The sequence below is a fragment of the Scaptodrosophila lebanonensis genome, unplaced genomic scaffold (assembly GCF_003285725.1).
Source record: "Scaptodrosophila lebanonensis strain 11010-0011.00,11010-0021.00 unplaced genomic scaffold, SlebRS2 tig00000072-arrow-pilon, whole genome shotgun sequence".
NCBI lineage: Eukaryota > Metazoa > Arthropoda > Insecta > Diptera > Drosophilidae > Scaptodrosophila > Scaptodrosophila lebanonensis.
In genome coordinates, this window is record NW_022060558.1 from 2011475 (window position 1) to 2033166 (window position 21692).

Genomic DNA, 21692 nt, shown 5'->3' on the forward strand with positions numbered 1-21692 from the left:
TTTTTAAAAGGAACTTATTAAAGTGCATGTAATAGTGCGTGTAATAGTTAACTAAGCAATGTTGGCATTGTGCTTAATTCTCGGTTGTTAAGCCTTATTACAAGCTAAAATATTATATGTATATATATTTATGCGCTAGTCAGTTGAATTGTAAATTATCTTAGTTTTCTTGAGATAATTAATAATGCCTCAATGTAGTTAGTTATCTTCAGAAATGCCTTAGTTTTTCGAACTAACCACTCTAGGTGCCAGAACCCATTTAAGATACATTTAATAAAAACGGTTAGGTGCGGATATTTTAGTTTATGATGCTTGAATTATTATGCACTGTATGAATTAAAAAAGCTTTAATACATACTTATTAGTATATATTAAATATTATATATATTATTTTAATAATATACCCCTTTTAGAAAAGTTTGAAAGTTAGAAACAGAATATGAAACGACTTATTTTACAAATTGTAAGGCTTAGTATATGCCTATTCAAAGTTTTCCAGTAACTACTGGACTAACGGATGTCCTTCGTTTCACATTCGTTTCACCTAAAGCATTTCGAACTGTTTGAGCTTTAGCTCGTTTAGTGCAGCTTAGTCAGTCACTAACGAGCAATAAATGTACTCCCAGCAAGTTTGACAAACTGCGTATTTTTTATGAATGACAACATTTTCTAAGCCACTAAACAGTGGCAACAATTTTTAAAGTATGTCAGATCTATGCAGCAGCAGCAGAAAAAAAATAAATAAAATTGTGAAAACAGAGCCTGAATACAGTCAAGTGTTTTAGCGGGTGTGCTGCTGACAGCCACAGTGATAATCAATAACATACCATAGAGAACGCCAGCCACGGGCCCAGCCAGGCAGCCAGCCAGGCAACCAGCCAGCCAAGCACTCTTTTTGCTACCACAGTTTATGGCAAAGTTAAACTATTAACAGGATACTCTGTTTCCGTAATGAAGCAGCGGCAGCTGCAGCTGCAACCGACACTGAAGATGACGATGGCGGCGGCGACACTAACGATTCGAACACAAAAAGCGGGTCATAGTGGAAGCAGGAAAGAGACTAACTTTGACCTTTGCCGGGCCGAAGATTAAATACTCTACCCAACTAAGCATTTATGACTTTCCTTCCTTGATTTTCCAATAAGTGAGATTGCTGTTTTATCAATTCATTTATTGACTACCGGCATACCGTTTAGTGATAGGTATTTCAATAAACATACTTCAAAATATAATTCAACAAAAACACGTCCAAATACGTGCATAACCAATAAGTGAATTGTTTATAAAGATAATGACCATAAAATAATGTTAAGTATATTGTATAAAGACATTTTTAAAATACATCGAGTTGGTTATAAGCACACAGCTTTTATTTACGCGCTACAAACAACACATGATAGTTAAGCGTCTGCCATGTGCAAGAGTATAAAAAGGCAGCACCATTGTTTCCACAGTGACACTGGCTTGATAGGAATGCGCCAGCTGCCTCCCCAGTGGCTGGCTCTATGCCCGGCAGTGCAATTCCCGATGAAGTGAAAATCTACACTCAATATTAGCACCGCTTATGAGCTATGAACAAGTTACGACTACAGGCATTGGGTGCGCTGCAGTTTGTCTGTCGCACAGGAAACCACAACCGACGCACACACCCAACCAAAGACGCCCACAAACACACCTACACACCTACACACCTACCACACACCACCATACCAATAGGGGCACACACAATGGAAGGCATCGACAGTGGCTTTTCAAGTGGCTGGCAAACGAAGTCAAGCTGCGATTTGACCCAATTTACATGTGCTCTGGAAAGTTGGCGGAGGCGCAAATGTTGCATAAAAGTGAAATTGATGGAGCGTCGGTTGTGTTGCACTTTAAAGCCTAGGCGCCGGCACTTGCAACATTTTCATTTCCGTTGCTGTTGTACTATAGTTTCCATTGCCGTTGACACGAAGGCAAGTAAGCTCGGAAAAATGAGCACCAGCAACATTAATCATAATGAACAATGAGGAATGACAAGAGAGGGCGGGGTGCTGTTTGGTGGGTTCACACACGTATGAATATGTATGCATAGTTGTATGTGTGTGTGTGCGTTTGGTTTCATTGCCTGCAGCCTGAACGTCTGCTACATTAATTAACTCATAAATCTTTTGTGCATATCTAATGACACAAATTGTTGTTGGCAGGCCAAGTAGCAAATGAAACTGAGCCCACTCTCACATATGGCCAACTATTTGTGCCGAAATCACGACCTCCACCCTCCGCTGTGCTTTCCACTACTCTCTCTCCCTCTCTCTCTCTCTCTCTCTCTCCCTCTTCCTTCCAATATTCTGTGCCTATTTCATTTTGATTAATGCAGACACACCTCTGCAGCATTGACGTGTCGTTGTCAGTTGGTCTGTCTTTTCTTTTCTTTCCGTTTATCTATCTATCAAAACAGAGTCCGAGCCATTTCCACATGCTGAAAAAACAATAAGCTCCATGTACGGCTGCCATTTTATTCTACTGCCATGCTATTCGCCTGTGAGTTGTGCTGTTGAAGCCAAAAGCAAAACGATATGAGCTATCAATTTGATTTCTGACAGGGCTTCCGCTCCCCCAGACTCCAAAAAGTAGCGCATGGTTACATAACATCTTTGCATCGAGCTGCCCACGTTAGAGCTGGCTGGCATAACGAAAACAAGAAGCACAATAGAGAGGTGCTGAATGAAAACATGACCAGGGGATGTATAATAAATTGATGTGTGAATAGGTCTTGATTTTAGCTTCCAAGTGGGAAATTCATGAACATTGACAAGAATATAAGTTTGCTCTTCAATTGGCATGTTAATATTTGAATTGGCGAGTAGCAGGAGTTAAGTCGTCCACTCAAAAATTGTTTCATACAAGATATTCCCCCTGTTGTTATTTTATTTCGATTCAGCCAAATTAAACCAACTATACGGGACTCATATGATGATGTTTAAAATAAATTTAATGTAATGAGTTTCAAAAACACTTCTGGAAATGCTCATAAACAAAAAAAAAACGTTTATTGCAATTAGTCAGCACTTATAATATGTTACAATTACATGTCTATGCCAATTTATTTAGTAGAAGTCTTCCACACTATGTATATTCACTAAAAATCCACTTAAATAGAGCAATGGCCAGACAGTCAATAATTTAAAAAGAGCTTGGCGCAGAGCATTGGCACAATCTGCTTCTGACGACTCCTGATACATTAAAATAATTTTAATTTCGTAAGTAAATTGCATTTCATTGAAAAATTTTAATATTTATTTACATATGAAATATTAAAGATGTTTTCCCATGGCTAATTACAAATTTGTTCAACTACAACTGTTGAAATATGTATTAAAAAGACTAGATTTTGGAGTGTATGGAAACGGCTTCAAATATTTATTTATTTATATTTATTTATATATTCAAATAATCAACGAACTCTTAGAAGTTCGATAGGTTAGGCTAGGTTAAATGCATCTTTGCGAACGAAAAACATGCTAGGTTAAATGCATCTTTGCGAACGAAAAACATGCTGTAGCTCTTTCTAGCACAACGAGAACTTTCTTTGTTCATGCTTTTTCGGTAATTTACTACGGTACTTAAAACTATAATAGAATTCACGCTAATCAAACCTTTCAAATAACAAATAGTTTTTCAGTTTGCGGGGGGGGGGCAACTGTCGTTGCAGAAGATGCTGTTTTAAAATTGACTATATTTTCTATATAAATAAATTCAAAAGAATGCTTGCTTTTATATATATAAAACATTTACTCTATAAGCAATATCTTTCAGTGTACTACACTAATAAACCGTATTGGCAACCATAAGAAGCACTTTGAACAATATTTTGTTTGTAATGTTTGTGAGAAGGTCTCTAATGAATTCAAATTTAAGTGCACTTCCAAAGTGCCGAGTCATAAACAAAATGCCAAATACACTTATATACAGTACGCATGTATGTACTTATATAAAATCCCATATGAAACAAAATATATGTATAAAGCTGACAGTGAAAATTTGTCATTTAACCGCCATGGAACGAAACTTGAAGTGGCACCAACTTAGAAACTACAGAAAATGTAAAATGACATTTGTTGATTTTATGGCTACTCTCTCTCTCTCTCTCTCTCCCTCCATTTTGAGCCGGTGTGTGTGTGCGTGTGTGTGTGTGGGGAGCACTTTACAGTTAGTGCATCATTTGTATGCATTAAACATAAATAGAAGGTGACAAGAAGACGCAAAGCTTGCACCTGAACATAAACATTAAATTTTCGACACGCTTGCGGCTAAATTGGTTTACAAGATGGCAACGTTGAGATTTAAGTGCGCTGCTTACTTGTGTTGTTGCTGTTGCTGTTGCTTTTGCTCCTCCTCTGACTAGTTGACTTCAAAGTGCTTGGCATTAGATAGTGGTATCTGTGCATGTATCTGTGTGTGAGTATGGTTTTCATTGTCTGTCAGATGATGGCGTCTGGCAGCTATATGACGCCATACAACTGTATATGCATATAGAGCGCATGATAATCATAATCAGCAAGCGCAGTGGCACTTAGCGCTTATAATGTTTGCTGAATTGTTGTTGTTGCTGTTGCTCTTTGCTGCTGCTGCTGTTTTTGTTGTTGTTAATGCTTTAGCTCTTGGCACTTTGCGTCGAATTGACGCACATCAAAGGCGCCGCTTAATGAGCAGCACACGCGTCGCCTGCGTCGCCACCGCCACCGCCACCGCCGCTATCCCGCCATCGTCGTCCTTATCCTCAACATCCTCTACTGGCGCAAATTGACTTTGTCTGTGTGTTTTTGACACCTGCGGCAATTCGTTTTCATGCCCACTTCACTCGCCTGTCGCATTTTGCATCAAAGATAATTTAAAGCGCGTCGTTTCTTTAAGCAAAAAAAAAAAAAAAAATATTGCGAAACTAGTTCATGGATGGGCAAAAGGCGGTGGCGCATAATAAGGCGCAACCTACATATTTTCAACGAGTGGTGGTTGAGAGCGGGAGTCGAGCGGTGGTTGAATGTTTCGCTTTGCTATTTCACTTGCATGCGCTCGCTTTTGGGCCGCTCTGTTTTATGGCCGCAAGACTCAGCATTCCTCCGTTGTTAGTTACGCGAGATGCGTGAAGAGGGGATACGGGTGCACGAGCAGCCTCTACATGTGTTGCAGAGGCAAAAGCATAGCTCTGGCTTCAGCAACCACCCATTACAGCGCTTTTCGATGTCGCCGCCCGCTTGCTGTGTGGCCGCACAGCACAAAAGTATGCTACGAATTTTGCTGCAAACATTTTTAACGTTTTTACCACACGTAGCACGCAATAGGTCGCTAGCTTTGTGCCTGGAGGGAGGGCCGAGCAGCTTGAAGTCTACAACGTGGCATAAAAAATATTTTGCCTTTGCTATATTAGTCGTAACAACAAGTCACAGAAATGTCGGTGGCTACTACGGCAACGCACAGTGGTCTTGGATCGACAATAAATGAAGAAAAAATTTCAAATATGTTAAATGATAAACAGAAACCAATTTACATACACGTAGCTAAAAAATGCAATATATATAGTATAGCAATATATGTAGTACAAAATGCTTAAAATCATTAAACAATTTTATTTAAGAGTTTCAGCTGTTTTTGCTTCATGTTTTAAAATATGATGTAGCACCTCTTAGAATGAAGACGAATTTGATTTGTTCCTACTACTAAAGATTGCTAAAATACTAAATCTTCGCCTTTGTACTTTATAAAATAATACTGAAAGCTTCTTTTATTAGTCCCAGTTGTTCAAAATATAGAAGTAGTTGATTCCTTTACGGAAAGTAAATGGTTGATAACACTATGATCATTATAAATTACCCGGCCAGTCTGAGTCAACCAGTAGTATTGTCAAAACCTTTACCATATGTATCGATATTTTAAAATCTCGTTAATAAGTAATTTTTAAAAACCTTGTAGAACGCCTATTTTTATTTTATTTATTTAATTTATATTTTGTGGCCAAGCATATAATTGCAATTTTAAAATGGAAATATGTGTGCATAACAATATAATTAAATAAAAATAAATAAATAGCAAGAAATATTTTAAAACAGACAAGTTTCAATTTTTCCTTAATCTGCTCCACTGTGCACTGGGACGATTTTGAATGCTTTCTAAGTCGAAAACCAAATCCACAGTATTTTGGTCAGGGCCGCCGGGCAACTCTGCCGCTGCTGCTTCTTATGCAAGAAAAAGTACGAACAGCAGCAACAGCAACAATAACAAAGCCAAAGCATAAACCACCCCGCCCATTGGGCTTTGTACCTGTGTGACATTTCGTCTGGAAGTTAAGAAGTTTCCAACTTGGGGAGTTGGCCGGACTGTGCTGCTCATGTTTTGGTAATTCGTTTATTAAATTTACACCTAGGGCTACACACATTTTTATTCATACAAATCTTTTTTGCTACGTCTGCCAACTTTGATGTATGGTCAGCTGCTCTTTTGGCGTTTCTTATGTAAATGGCTGCTGCACAAATATAATTAACTTGACATGGTTGGCGTTTGTAGGTGAGCAAAGTTTGATTTTTATGGCATATAAAAGTACTTGGGAGCTTTAGTTTGGAGCCCAATTTCGGCAAAAGTTGTGTTTTGACAAAAGTTTAGCCATAAACCTGCAAATGCCACCAGAAAAACCAAAAGAAACAACTCGCAGAAAACTAAGTACACAAACTGTTGGCCATAAAAGTGGTGACAACAAACAGCAGCGACAGCAGCAACAAAAACAACAACAATAGCAGCAAACGTAGCTGTGGCAGCTGACAGGCAAACTAACAAAATGTTGCGCACTTATTGGCGCACCTGCGGCCTTGCTGTATATGTGTGTGTAAACAATACATTTTTTTGTAGCTTCTACTGTTGCCGAGTTGGGGGCTTTTGCGTTTGTTTGTTTGTTTGTGTGTTAGTTTTGTTGTTGGCTTGTTTGGCGCAACAGTTTGGCATTCGCATGCATGGCATTTGCCTTTATTGATAAGCCAGCGAGCGGGAAGTGAAAGCAACTGCATAACAATGCCGTCCATAAGTGAGCGTCGCCATCAAGTCTGTATGTGTGTGTGTGTGTGTTTGTGCATGTATTTGTTTACTCTGTCTTGGTTACTGTGTCAACGTTTAAAGCGCAATTGATTTAAGTGCAAATGCATTTGTTTGTTTGTGTATATGTATGTGTGTGTGTGTCTGTGGCCGTTGTGGCTTCAATGGCTGCTTGGAGGGTAAGCTGCAGCCAAGCACTTATTGTTGACTTCCCCCGTCTTCACGACTAGTGACTATGTGGCAATGCCAATGTGGTTGGCATTATGTAGTGAGGGCTGCCCTGAAACAAATTAACGACAGAAATGTGAAGTATGCAGTTGGGAAGGCAAACACTTGAGGGACTCTGAATCGCTTGGTAACTAATGAAGCGCATGACAGAGTGGGACACACAGTCAGTCCAAGCACTTGCCCACGTGGCCGATGTGAGGGACAAAATGCAATTGGTTGTAGTGGTCAGCTATAATAAGTAAGAGTTTATTATCAAATTACAAAAGCATACGGCAGAAAGAAAGTGCTCTTAAGTCTGACTCTTAAATGAATTTCCTGTCTGCTAACACAGTTAGGTCATGTAAAGGAATACAGATATATTAAAATCTAAACTGTATCAATACTCCAAGCACTTACTTGTTCACTTAAATTTATTTTAAATACTGAATGTCTTGAGTTTCCATCAAAGATAAATTTCCTTTATTTTTATGGCAAATTAAAGCTTTATAGAAAATCTGTTTCGATCTAATGTAATATTTCTCTGTAGATATGTATCTTTCTTATTCTATAACAACAACCCTAATAAAAATATACAACCTAAGAGCTCTGCACAAAAATGCTCGATCTTGATCTCTATAAAGTATGTACATTTTTATAAATCCGATAACTCATAACTAAGTACTTACTGATCATACTTTCACACTGATCCTTATTAGCTAAATTTCCCCTTATTATTTCCAAAACAAATACTCAACAGAAAATTCAATTTCTTATTGAAACTCTACCAATCCTTGCATAGCATATTTAAAGATTAAGTGCACCACAAAATAGCAAAATCCATCATCTTATATTTAAATTCTACATAAATCAAATTAAAATTCATTTTCTCCCACAATTCTTTAATATGAAGCAGCAATTCCATTATTAATAATTAGGCTAAAGAACAGTGGTGCGACTAAAATACCTAAAATAAACATATTATTTTCCATATTGTCTAAAGCCTGTTGTAAATATGTATATTAAAAATAAAGATTAGTGAAAGGCTTTGTCCATTTTGATATGAAATATTATAACAGACATGGAATAAGTAAGAATTAATTTGCAGTAATACTCCTAAATTGCTTGTTTGATTTTAATGTTATTTTGAAAAAAATTCCCTTTGCAATATTTACATTTATTGCCATGCCCACATATAGAACTGATATTTAAGTCAAGACTGGATAAAATAATTAAACGCAATTTTTAAATATTTAAAGAAAACTTTTAAAAATATACTAGCTTCATTATGTCAAGCATATTAGGTCTATATTTTTCTGTCAATTCTACCAAAGTTGTCGCTTTCTTCTTCGCTTCTCTACTCGCATAATGTATATTCAAAGTTCAGTTTCTTTTACTATTCTTGGTATGAGTGAGGTATCTTGATAATAGGCCTTTGTCAGCGTTGACTTTTAATAATATCCTCTGTAAATAACAAGATAACACCCTTTATTCCTTAATACAAATATCATATGCATTAAAAGTGCAATCCCTGAGCTTCAGCACCATAAAAAATATGTTGACCAGCTGTAAAACTTTGCGAACTCCCTTAGTTAGTTGTGTGCTCCATCGCCGCATTGCTTTCAAAGAACATTAGATGGATGTATACGTATGTAAGAGTATATACATAGTTGTATGTACATTTAAAGGAGCTTAGCTTAAGCTTACGACTGAATGCCATGCACTTGCAACCGTGCTGCTTATGTCTGTATTATGAGCGCAACAACAAATTGTTATGTAATTGCAACTTGAATGTGCATATAATGTACTGAATATACTCGTAAATGAATACGAGCATTTCCCCATTTTCTCAGCAATTGCAATGCCCCAAATAGCATTGCGATTGCAATGGCCAGCTCTTCGCTTTATTAGCAGTCGTTGGCCAAAATATAAAACATACCGCAACAGTGAAAACCACACCGACACAAAAAAAGGAGCAGACATGCACACAAAATAAAAATAATAACAAAAACAACAGACAAAAAGTCCCATACACCTAGTTACCCTGTAAACATCTCCTTACTTTAGATGAATGTGTAGATTTCCTTAAAAAGTAATATCGCCAATGTTTTCAATGAAATAAATTATTATAATTATTATTATAATTATTATCATTTTGTCCCATCTATGTATACTTAACCGAATCCTATGTCCAATGAACAAATGGAAATTAAATGAAGGAATACCTAGATCGGTAGATAGGTATAATGAAAGATAGATGAATAGAGAGAATAGATAAAGATTAAATTTAATAATCTAAGCCCAACGCAATGTTGTTGCTTAGCTTTTCACAATGAATTAACCTTCAAAGCATTGTTAAGTCACTTTTTGCGGAAATGTTATAATTTATTTTTATTTGATTGTAACAACAAATTTAAAATTATTGCAAAATCAGAGGAACGGACAGCTCCTTGGAATTAAGTCTCCTAAGGCTCGTTTTCATTTTAGCGAAGCCGAAAATAGAATGTGATTTTCGGCAGAGATCTGTCTATCAGCCGAGTATTCAGATAGATGCCATGATAACGTTGGTCGTGCTGAAGAAAAGAGCGCCATCAAGTGCTAAGCAGTATGTTTTCAGGGTATTCTACACATTGCGCATATACAAGTATATAAAGCTATCTATTGCAGCAAGTGTGTACGAGTATATAATTTTGTTGTGTGCTCACTGCACATTGAATGTAGGCGACGTGTACAAGTGCAACAATTTCAATCACAACCATGCCGAAAAAACAAAAACAACAACAAGGAAACCAAAAACTGGCATTAAAACACTCGTAAATGGGAGCGAGTGTTTGTGGCTTCGTTTTATTTCGAGGTTTACTCAGTCGGTTCTCGGAAACTATTTTCTATATATAACGTATATTTTTTCGCTGCCTGTTTCGAATTGCAACTAAATTGCGGGCAACCGTGGCAACAAATATTGAAACTGAAACCATTTGTTAGCCTGCCGTCAATTTGTTGATAATGAGCGGGGCGTGGGCTTTGGGCCAGGCTCACCATAGACAAGACTTCATTGGTGCCAGTTCCTGTAGCTATTTTTATTTTCATATTTGTTGGTGTTGCTGTTGTTGTTGTTGTTGCTGTACTTGCTGCCATGCTGCAAAATTAAAATGTCTTTCAGCGTGGTAAATATTTTATGTCATTTTCCTTGTGCTCGTCCTTTTGTTTTCCTTTCTTTTTGTGTGTCCCGCTTGTACGTTCGTTTGTTTGCCATTTTTAAACGCAGTAAATTTTTTAGTAGGCAACTGCAACAACAACAACAACCACAACAAAAAGCTGCTTGGCTTTGCCGGAAACGACGCAGGCGACGTTGGCGAGTCAACTTCCGTTTGATTGTTGTTGCCATTTGTTGTTGAATGCCATGTGTACGAGTGTGTGTGTGTGTGTGTGTGTGTGTAAGTCTGTAAGGCTTGCAATTTTCCAGTTGAGTTCGTTTTTCATTTCCGTGTTATTTGTTTTGCATTTTTCTGCCAGGGTGTCTGTGTGTGGGCCGCTTTGCCTTGAATACTTTTTGGCTGATATATTAACATTGCTGCAGTTGCCAATCTGCCTTTGTGGCCATTGTTAATGCTGTTTGTTTCGATTATTTGTTACTGTTGCTGCTGTTGTGGCTGTAGTTGCCACTTGTGTAATTGAATTCCATTCGTGCCACTTGTTTGTTGCTTTCTTTTTCTCTTGTTTGTGCGTTTGGTTGTTAGCTTAGCAACGAACGCAGCTTGAGCTGTGGCTCGCTCTCTCGAAGCTCCGACCATCAGTTGCCTCATAAATGTAATTCAAATTAAGCTTTTCTGCTTTTTCTATTTGTACAGCTGTGCTGTTAATTTATCAGCTTCATTATGTCAAGCATGATAGCTTTATGGTTGGCTGTCAGTTCCATCGCAAAATTGTCTCTATTTTATTAAATTTGCTTGTGTTCTGTTTTTCTGCACTACTCTTAATATCAAATTATCGTGTTGAGTACTTCACAAAGGAATTTTTCAATTGCATGTTTATTTATGATCTGTCTGGTGGACAAGATGTAAATGATGGGCTCACATTAGCAATATAGACTATCGCGGGGTAAATCTACAACACTCCTTATCACAGTCTGGATTGTAAGTGAATCAGCTGTGAATAGAGGCGTCTTGACGGCACAAATAATGGCATTTGCGTTATTATGCGTAAGCCCTTGGATACGTATTGTTGAATTATTTTCTGTACGTTACATCGGTATATCCCGAAATGTAGGCAATTAGTAGTAGATAGTCTATTACTAATATGCTTGAAGTGCTTTTCTATTAGTCATGTGACTTTCAGGTACTTACTATTCGTTGTAATGTGTTTTACAATGGGACTGGTATACATATGTTCTCAAATGTATTTTGTCAGTATTTACAGTGCCTGAATACCACTTGTGCCGTCTCTAAAAGAGTATATATACTTTGCTTACCTGGGAAGAAATAATAATCCTGAAATGGAAAAAATAGCATGCAAAAACTTCTTTAGCTAGATAGTAGCTAGATAATATAATAATAATTTAATAATTTATATTCTCATCTCTTAATTGTAACAACGTCAAACGTTCAGAAAACTAGATAAGGTAGCTACATTATTAATGTTTTCAAAGAATAGGCGACCAATTGCTTCGTGCATGAATATCTAATGTCCCGTTTGGCTCCTCTTGAAAGCTCGAGCTATTGTTAAATAAACGATATACAATACAATACATACAATAAATCACATCCAATTATATGGATATATTGTCATGCGCAGCATTAACATTTTCAGGGCTTCTCGAGAGAACGACAATATCGTTTGAATGGTTGTTTATCCGATAGTTGAAGCGAGTTGAACGCCATTTGTTTACAAAACAAATAACGCTAGAAAGAGTCAAATTGTTTTTTAGCTTTTATGCAGAACATTTCCCAACATATATCTGATACCTCTCGTCAAAAATTCTGCTAAGTTTCATCAATTAGTTGAAATTTGTCTCAATAAGTTATATATATTTTTCATGAATTGTTAATGTATTATAATTATAGAACCTATTTCTCTCAGCTTTAATAACGTTTGTGACTATATTCGGCTCTAATCGGGACAGTTGCCACATACTTGTATACTTGTAATTGTAACATGGATCTTTTTTATTCTTCTTCTCACATCAGAAAGCCTCTTTGTGTTTTATTTTTTTATATGCCATTATTCATATTTGACGAAGAACAAATAACATTAAAATATTACATAAACAAATTAATTAAGCTCTTGTTATTTAATTAGCAGTCGCTGGCTACTGAGATAAGGCGATATCGTAATAAGTTAATATTTCTAAATAATTGAATGGCCAACATAAAGTAAGAACCGGAGCGCATTATTGCCATTAGTTTAGCAAGCCGCCCGAAAGTTTTGCGCAAATATTTCAAGTACAAACTTGTATTTAACTGCAGGCGTGTCACAGATCAAGTTATATGGTTGTTGGTTTTTTATCGCTGTTGCTGTTGTAATCAAGAGAACTACAGCTGAACACACACACACCCTCACACAGACCCCCAGACAAAGACGCATGTAAGCCACGTTCGAGCCGAAATGCCAAAAGTTGAGTGGCTGGGTGGAAAGGGCTTGGCGACCGAAAGTAAAAGCAGAAATTTCGTTATTTGAACTTTGCTCATGAGCGCCCTCAGGTAGCTTGTTAAACATTCTTTAGGGATTCTGTTTTCCTGTATATTTTTTTTGCCAAAGAAAACTTCAACTTGAAAATTTGCATATGATAAGCAAATAAGCAGCACCAAAAACAAAAATTCTGCACTTCTATATTGCTGCTGTTGAATTTGTTGCTCCTGGTGTTGCTGTTCTTGTTGTTGCTGCTGGTAGCAGGTAGTGCCTGGCAAAAGTTTTATTAGATTTTTTGGCTAGAAGGGGGCAACTGGGGAGGTGTAAAATTAGATGCGGTGAAGGGCACAATAAGGGAGAGCCTGTCAGCTGAATGCTCTTGCGGCTTGACTGCGGTTATGAATATGCGAAGCTCAACGAAAGCGTCGCGCAACGGAGACACACACAAAGCAAACGTCAAAAAATGCGAAATATTTGAAAATTGTGTGTGCTTTTTTTGTTCTGCATAAATAACACACATACAACAAAACTATGGGAAGGCTAAAGACCGCAGCTGGTTGCTTGATGAGGCCGACAACACCAACAACTGCAACAAACGAGCAAGGAAAAGTTTGGCATGTATGTGAATAAGCACGAAAAAGGGTTAAAATGAGCAAAAAGCTATGGTGAACACATATACCAGTATGACATGTAAATCGTACTGGCTATATACGTAAGCACTACACAACTTAACAACAACAAGAACAACTTCTGTAGCAGCTAACATCACAACACTAAACTGAACGCTTTGTTACAAACCGCTATGCAATGGGATAGCAAAGCGGATTACAATAAACTCACCCAGCCATTATTATTGCCACACCCCACCTCCGGAATGGAGCTGTGCAAGTCACCGGAGAAACACAAATTATGTGCAAAAAGGCGTAAATTGAACAACAATTGCTATGCACTGTACAGCGGTGCGTATGCGCAATATTTAGTTTCAAATGCCTCGAGCACTTACACCAGATAAACCTAATTTTTCCCACTTTTCCTCAAACCCCCCTTGAATTGCGCGACGCATAATCCATGTGCAAAGGATAGAGCAAATCGAGATACGTATGTATCTACTACTACTTTGAAAGTGAACACTTTAGGTTTGGGGGCTGTGAAGTGCATTTGCATGCTTTTCACTGTGCAGGTAACCAACCGACATGTATTTTAAATAAAATATTAGCATTTATTGTCTGCAACACTCAGTGGACTATTTGAAGATGTGTGTTCACTTTGTTCTTCGCTTACAGTACAGTATTCAATAAGTTGCTGTAAGTGGCATACAAAGCGTTTCCCTTTCTAGCTATTGATGGTATGATATGCTAGTTAGAGTATATTCCGTTCTTTGAGGCAAAAAGCTTTTGTAATTTCATGATCGCAAGAGCGCAAAATAAATGTGGTTCGAAATATGCCATAAAACAATCGTGTATATGTACATTTCAATATGTAACTAATGCATATACATTTTCATGAAAAAAGACATCCTGAAGAAGGCCTTAGCAACTCTCAGCCATAACACAATACCTAACTAAGTTGTCAATAACCTTAAAAATATAAAAACTGTATTTAACTGCTTTAAAATGTGTGATTCAGCCGACCTAGTTAGGCGAGGTAACCACCCAGTATGATTGTGTGCTACTTAGAAAAGTCCAAAATCGCTTCTTGACTTATGGGGATGCAACTTGAAGTGGAAGTAAATTAAAGTGGAAAAAATTTAAAGTTGTCGAAATTTCGTAATTAGAAAAAAAATCGTGAAATACGTCTTAAAGGGAAATGAAATTCAGGGGATAGTTAATACTCAGAGAGTGTCAGAGTCTTTTAAAGATGTTTCATTTTTAGAAAAACACAATTTTTCAAGGAATATATGAATAATTTGAATTTTAAGGACTCGACGGGTGTTTCTTTCTCCCCTGACCCTATTTCAAAAGTGTTTTACCTTAGACGAGAACTACAATACCAACAACAACTTAAAAATTAAGTAAAGTTCAGAAATAGCAAACAACTTCTATTATTTTAATAGTCGTAGTCAACCTTAACCAAATATTTCACTCCAATAAATAATTCAAAGGAACACACATAGCCACATATACAAAACGAAAACCTCAATAGCGGTCAACATTGGAAAACTTTGCTTCGTTTTTCATTAATGGGCGACAAATGCAGAAGCCTGCAATTAAAACCAGCACCAGAAACTTTTCACACATCATAAATGCCAACATGTGGGTGGCGACTCATGCCCTTTATGACCTGACCTGCCCCAACCTGACCTCACCGAGTAAAATTAATAAGTAGTCAGCAAAAACATTGCGCATACGCAGAGATGACGGCGGTACAGAAATGAATTTGCAACCTTATAGTCATAAATAATATATAGCCACCTATATACCACCTATACTTGTATATATACGAGTATACATATAATATTTATGTAAACGTTAATGCTAAAATGTTGCAAATGGGAGGAGCTGACAACTAAACGGCATATAAATAGCAGTTAAATGACATTCATTTTCGGCGTCGGCATATTTGTAAATGTCATGTTTGTTGATATTTTTCTGTGTATGCTCACACACACACACACACACACACACACTCACACACACACTCACACATTGTCTGCTTGCGGTCACTGACATGCGAATTTGTCATCGCAGTTAGACATAAACATTAAATAATGCGACAAAGCAAAACCAATTTTTTTATCTCGATGATTTACGTCAGTGCTCGACATTTTCATGTGTTATATCAAAGCGTAAATTACGGACAATTTACACTCTATTGGTATAATTAATTTAACACCTGTATCGGCAGACACACCTTTTCGCAAATAATTGAAACGATTAACTTTCATTCAGCATTGACAATGACAAAGCATTCGGCTTGAATCGTACAATATATAATCATAATTATAACCGATTTGTGAATCGAATGACAAAGCATTCGGCTTGAATCGTACAATATATAATCATAATTATAACCGATTTGTGGATCGAGTATAACAAATTTGCTTTCAACAGAAATCAAAGCAAGGGTAGAACATTAAATTCGTGCCTGATCCTGGATTCCTGGATTGAGATTTATTTTTTTTTTTTTTTTTAACATTCATCACTTTTTTGTTCGATTTTCGCGTATTTTCATAAGGGACTTGCAATAATTAATCAAATCTTATTCTCATTTATTTTAAAATACGATACATAAGGTATAAGTTATAAGGTATGTCGCTGGGCTGGTTGGTCGTTATGCTGTAGATGATTGTGCCTGCAAATTTGGATGATGTTTAGCCTGTTGTTCTAAATTTCTTCCATTACAGTTTTATATGGAGTTCTCTGTAAATGCTCTCGTTCTGGAGTAACCACTGTAGCCCTGTGATGGTTCTTAAGTTTTTTGACTATGCTCTCTGTATAATGTTGGTGTCGGTGCTGATTGCTTTGCCCCATAGCTCGGAGCCCTATGTTCAGACTTGCTTAAACACGAAGCTATGCAGGAGGACCTTATAGTTCAGGCAAAGCGGGGAGCGAGCGTTTATAAGCCAGTGGAGGAGGCTTGTCTTAAGTTTTCTTTACATTTTTTTGGCTTGTGGAATGTGTGCCTTTTTCAGAACGGTCAACTTGGTTTTTTTAGTGTAAACGTAACTTGCTTGCATTTATGTTCAATTCCTTCTGTGCCGCAGTCTACAAGCCATCTCTCCCCAGCTTTTAGTTGGCTAGCTTGTTGCGCCATTCCCCTTACTGGGAATCTACTTAGAACGACTAAGAATTGCGGTGTAGGGATGTCCGCTATGTACAAGACAGAGAATTGGTCCCAGAACGCTGTCTTGGGGTATCCACCATCGATTAAATGATCAGATGATGTGAGATGCTTGTGTTACATCCTACAGTAAAGACTCTTTGGGAGAAGTACGACTCAAGATTACATTTATGGCTATAATTTCCTTAATCTTTCTTTAAGTGCATACTGGATATAATCTTTATATTTTAGTTCATTAACATGAACGAATGTCAGATTCTGATTGTGTGTGATATACGTTGATGAATTCCTAGCCAGTCCTATGACCAATATGTTGTGACAAATCTAACCCAGGACGTCCTCCGTCAAAGTACTATCGCATTGAAAGTTTGTAGTAGGAAATAATAGTATGTCTAGACCTACCATGTTAAATATATATATATAAATATATAAACAAATATTGAAAGCAAATAATAAGGTAGGGCGAATATTTTATAGCTTCAAAACAAACAAAGATAACTACTTACTCTCTCATTATTTTTAATGTCATAATTGCTATTTTTTTTTTAGATCTAATTTTTTAATGTTGCACACAAGACTTGCAGCTTGTTTCACATTTTTCGCCACTATATTCTGGAGAATACAAGTTTTTAGCTGACACGTTTCATTGCAAGCAATTCCTAGTCCTACATTCTCCTTCAAAAAAATTTACCCCATTCCAAAAAGTCGAAATATTTCAAAATTACGACAGACTTAACAAAGTGTTGGTAGCTAAAAGCACCCTATACTTTAACACGTAAGTCCTTTGCGAAAAAGTTTTCGCACGATGCCGGCATAAGAAGAAGAGGAAAAAAAAACAAAATCAAAGATATGTTGTGCCAGTGGCTTGTCATTATGTGTTGTTTTTGTCTAACCTCCAACTTTCTTAGAGGTTCACAATTTAAGAAGCCACCCAAAAGTTTTTGCTAAGCTAACCAAATGTGTACGCTGGAGACAAATCTGGCAATGTATTTAGCAAGACAATGAACGAAATTTAACAACATTTGGCAGCGGCTTTTACAGAGACAAAGATTTTGTCAAATCCAAGCAATAAAATAAAAGAAAATAAATTCAGAAGGCTATGAAACAGCAGATTACGATCAATAATTTATTGAGCAATAAGCAACAAAAATTCATTTAATATTCAACAGAAGCAACAACTCTGGCACATCACATCCTTTTTCAAAAAATATATTATACTCATCTTTTTATACCAAAGCCAAGTTTTCATATTTTTGTGCTTAACTGAGAATTTTTAAATGTAGTTTATAGTTTTGTGTATCTTTTGTGTTTTCATATCGATGTGCTAAACTGAGAGTTTTTAAATGTAACTTATACTTTTTTGCGACAAGCTACTATGCAAGAACGAGTATATCCTGGAAGTATAGTAACAAAGTCGATATTTCTCGCGTTTAGTGAAGAAAGTGTCATCTATATATATTATATTACTCAGCTATTTTTGAATTGGCTTCAATGATATGCAAATTTGTCAAAGATCGTTCTACTATAACAGAAGCTTTTATCCCGTTTTGTTTTGAAAAAAAAAAACAGTGCACTAACAAATGTGATCTAGGTTGTTCTTTAAATCAGAAATGAAACTTTTTTTTTGATTATACAGGTATTGTTTAGAAAAACTTAAATTAAACTTATAGAATTATTTACATAAATCGCTCAAAAGTCAATCAGATATTTCCTCGTAATTTTTTTTGCATGATTTGCGTGAGTCCGTAGTTTGCTCGTTGAGGACGTCATCAGCTTTGACTACCCCGAGGTCCTTTAAATGTTTGCAGTTCTCACGTAGCGAGCAGTTTTGGCTTGCAGATTTGCCCTATGTGGAAGCCATCTCATTTTATTGACTCTGCATTTAAGGGTTCCTGAGACGCTGAATTTATGTCTTTCAAAAGTATTTATCAATTCAATTTTATTTGCTTTTTATTTAGTCTAGCGAATTTTATTTGAATTACTTTATTATTTTGTGATTATTCGATGGGCCTATTTAATTGCTATTCGAATATATTTAGGTTTTATTAACTGAAGTAATAAAATGCATAATTTTGTATAAAATTGTCCTGGCCTCATAGAACAACTCATGCATTGGAAAAGTCCTTCTGAAAACAAGAATTTGATTTAATCCTAAAAAACATTAAATTGTGAAACCATATACTTGATTCAGTGTGTTTTCTACTGAAAAATACAAATAAATATGTAAAACGTTTGCACATGTATACATACGTTGTTGTTATTGTTATTATTTCAAAGAAAGCCCAATTAGCAAAAAGCTGCAAACTACACTTCAATAATTGCTCAAAACAAATTTAAACCCAAAGTAACAAAGTCAACAAAAACAACTGAAGCTTATTGTAGAAATAACTTGCAAGTATTATAATTGCCTCTTTGTGCAGAAAGTGTGTGGCACATTGTAGTAATGGAGCTTGCGACAGTTGTGCGTGTCACTTTAATAATGCAAATTTGCGTAAAATGCAACGCCAGACCCAGGAATTATGCACCAGAAAAAGTATTTTTCCTAGCAAACGCATTTCAGACGAAAAACCAACGTTTACAGTTTCTCCATTTGCCCGGCAACTCAAATATGTATAATGTGTGATATATGTGTGTATGTGTGTAAGTGCGTAGGGAATGTGCGCGGATGGGACCCTACATGCTCGTATATGTCCCCAAACAATTGAACAATAACAAAAATGTTAAGCAGCATAAAGTGCATGCACAAAAGCGCAGACAGGCGTAGACTGTGAAGCCATAAGATATGCTGTAGACAAAGATGCACACACACATACACAAGAGTATACACATGCACAGCGACGCATACTAGAGTTTTTGAGCCAGAGATTAAATGGTGTTTATGGCCGTGGCATTGCCAAGGGTTTTTAGGAGCAGAATATTGTGCACGCTGCAAAACTGGAAGCTGCAAAACGCTCTAAGACTTTTGACACTTCTGCAAAATTTATGACACATAACACTTGCACACTCACACACCCATACACACACAAATCTTCCTGGTGCCCAGAAGAGTGCTATAAAATACTTACAAATAAATAAGCATGCCAAAAAGTTTTATGCTTTATGAGCAAATAATGCTAATGTGGAATAGAATAAGAATTTATCTGGACTTAATCTAAAATGCACTTCTTCTAACATTCTCTCCATCCCTCTCTGTTTTCTCATCCATTTACAGGGTTGGACCTGGCCTAAGATGGGGAGCGTGCTATTTGCGGCTGTATTCATAGCGTTACATTTTGCCACCGGCGGCCTGGCCAACCCAGATGCAAAACGTCTCTACGACGATCTGCTGAGCAACTATAATCGTCTTATACGACCCGTGGGCAACAACTCCGATCGTCTAACGGTCAAAATGGGTCTACGTTTATCGCAGTTAATCGATGTGGTAAGTACCCTAATACGAGTATTTCACAATTTCGAGTGCTCAATTGCTTGATTACTATAAAGCATCAACACAAAAGTGATAAAACTAAGTCTCATATCTCTAAAGCCATAAATGCAAGTTTTACAACTTGCATAATAATTCAAATAAATTTTACAGATACCTCTTGTAAGCAAAGTGAAAGGTGAAATTAAATGTTCTATTAACAAACAAAAGAATCCTATTTTGGAATGTTTTTGATAAATATGCTCGTTTATTAAATCTTTATACCCTGGACCCGTAGGATAAAAAGGGCTAATATACTCGCAAAGTATGTAACAGACAGAAGAAAACATTTGAAATGTTACGTAAACCAAATTTGTGATAAACAGTCTCTAAATAAATGTCTACTTTTATTTTAAATCTCATTCAAATCGGTCAATTGTAAAAAAAAGTTATTAACGAAAAAAGTTCACTCCAATACTATGCCCACAAGTTGCATCATCAAGGAAGCTCTTCTTCTTATTTTTGCTTCTTCTATGGGCGCATATAGCTCAGTGCCGGAAGTTTGTCTGGGAAAAGCTATTTATGAGCCCAGATGAACTGTCGATCCGTTTCACGCCCATTTATTTTATGAAGCAGGATGCAATTATACATTCCTTCCTCCATCTTCTTTTATATAAGAACAATTGCTCTTTATCGATGCTAAGAAAGGTCGATAAAAATGCAAAAATATGTATACATATATACTAATATGTTTGTGTTGCTCGACTGTAGCGTTCTCTCTTGTCCATATTGCTTACACATGGTAGTTAAAAGTCGGCGCTGATTACCTAACAATTTCCAACAAAACGTCGCTTTAACAGTTGATCCACTCTACTTGCCACTACAAAATCCTCTTTTTCATATATTTACTTCTAAGCTACTAAAGCGATCTGCATTCACATGCTGTCAAAAATGGCATGGACAATGGCGGATTAAGAAACAACCGGACACATAACAGGCGAACTGACTATACCTTGCAAATAGGATAAACGCTATCCATATCAGCAAGCAACACATGTCGGCAGGATTAAGCTTGCGCAAAGTTCTGTCTTAGGACTTGCATTATTTTCCCTGCACCTTTTGTAACTTGGCGTCGATTAATACAATGGCGACGTCGGCAAAATTTGTCGAGTTAAGTTCAGAATATCCTTTCCTGGTGACTTGCAACAATGTACATACAGCTAACGACCAGGACAAAAGGCATATTAAGAATTGCAGGCCACAAGGGCAGCAGCTACTGTTCCTGCTACCTACTAAAGATGTACTACTCCATTCCCCAATCTGTCCCTGAGCAATCCAATACCACTGAGATATAGTAGTAGACGTAGTACTAGAGTGAAATTGTCTCGCTAATAACTTATCTTGGAATAGTCCGATTTGGATGAAATTTGAAACAAAAGTAGATATTTATATATAAATTACTGTGCAGTTTGCTTTTGATATGTAGACAGTAGTGATGAAATTCTGTAGCGGGGGAAGGGGAGGGATAATCACAAAAAAAAAACAATATATATTACAAAATAATTTATATAATAATTTTATTTATAATTATACAATATATGTTACAATATCGTTATAT

At 36.6% G+C, this 21692-nt stretch overlaps 1 protein-coding gene across 1 annotated transcript in view; it reads left to right on the top strand.

Annotated features, from left to right (window-relative positions):
• The first annotated feature begins 19900 nt into the window (after nucleotides 1–19900).
• Nucleotides 19901–21692, top strand: part of LOC115625086 (acetylcholine receptor subunit alpha-like 1) — a 56846-nt gene continuing 55054 nt past the window's right edge. The window contains exon 1 of the mRNA XM_030519982.1: nucleotides 19901–20092. Within this exon, the coding sequence (XP_030375842.1) occupies nucleotides 19901–20092 (192 nt within the window). The remainder of the gene's footprint in view (nucleotides 20093–21692) is intronic.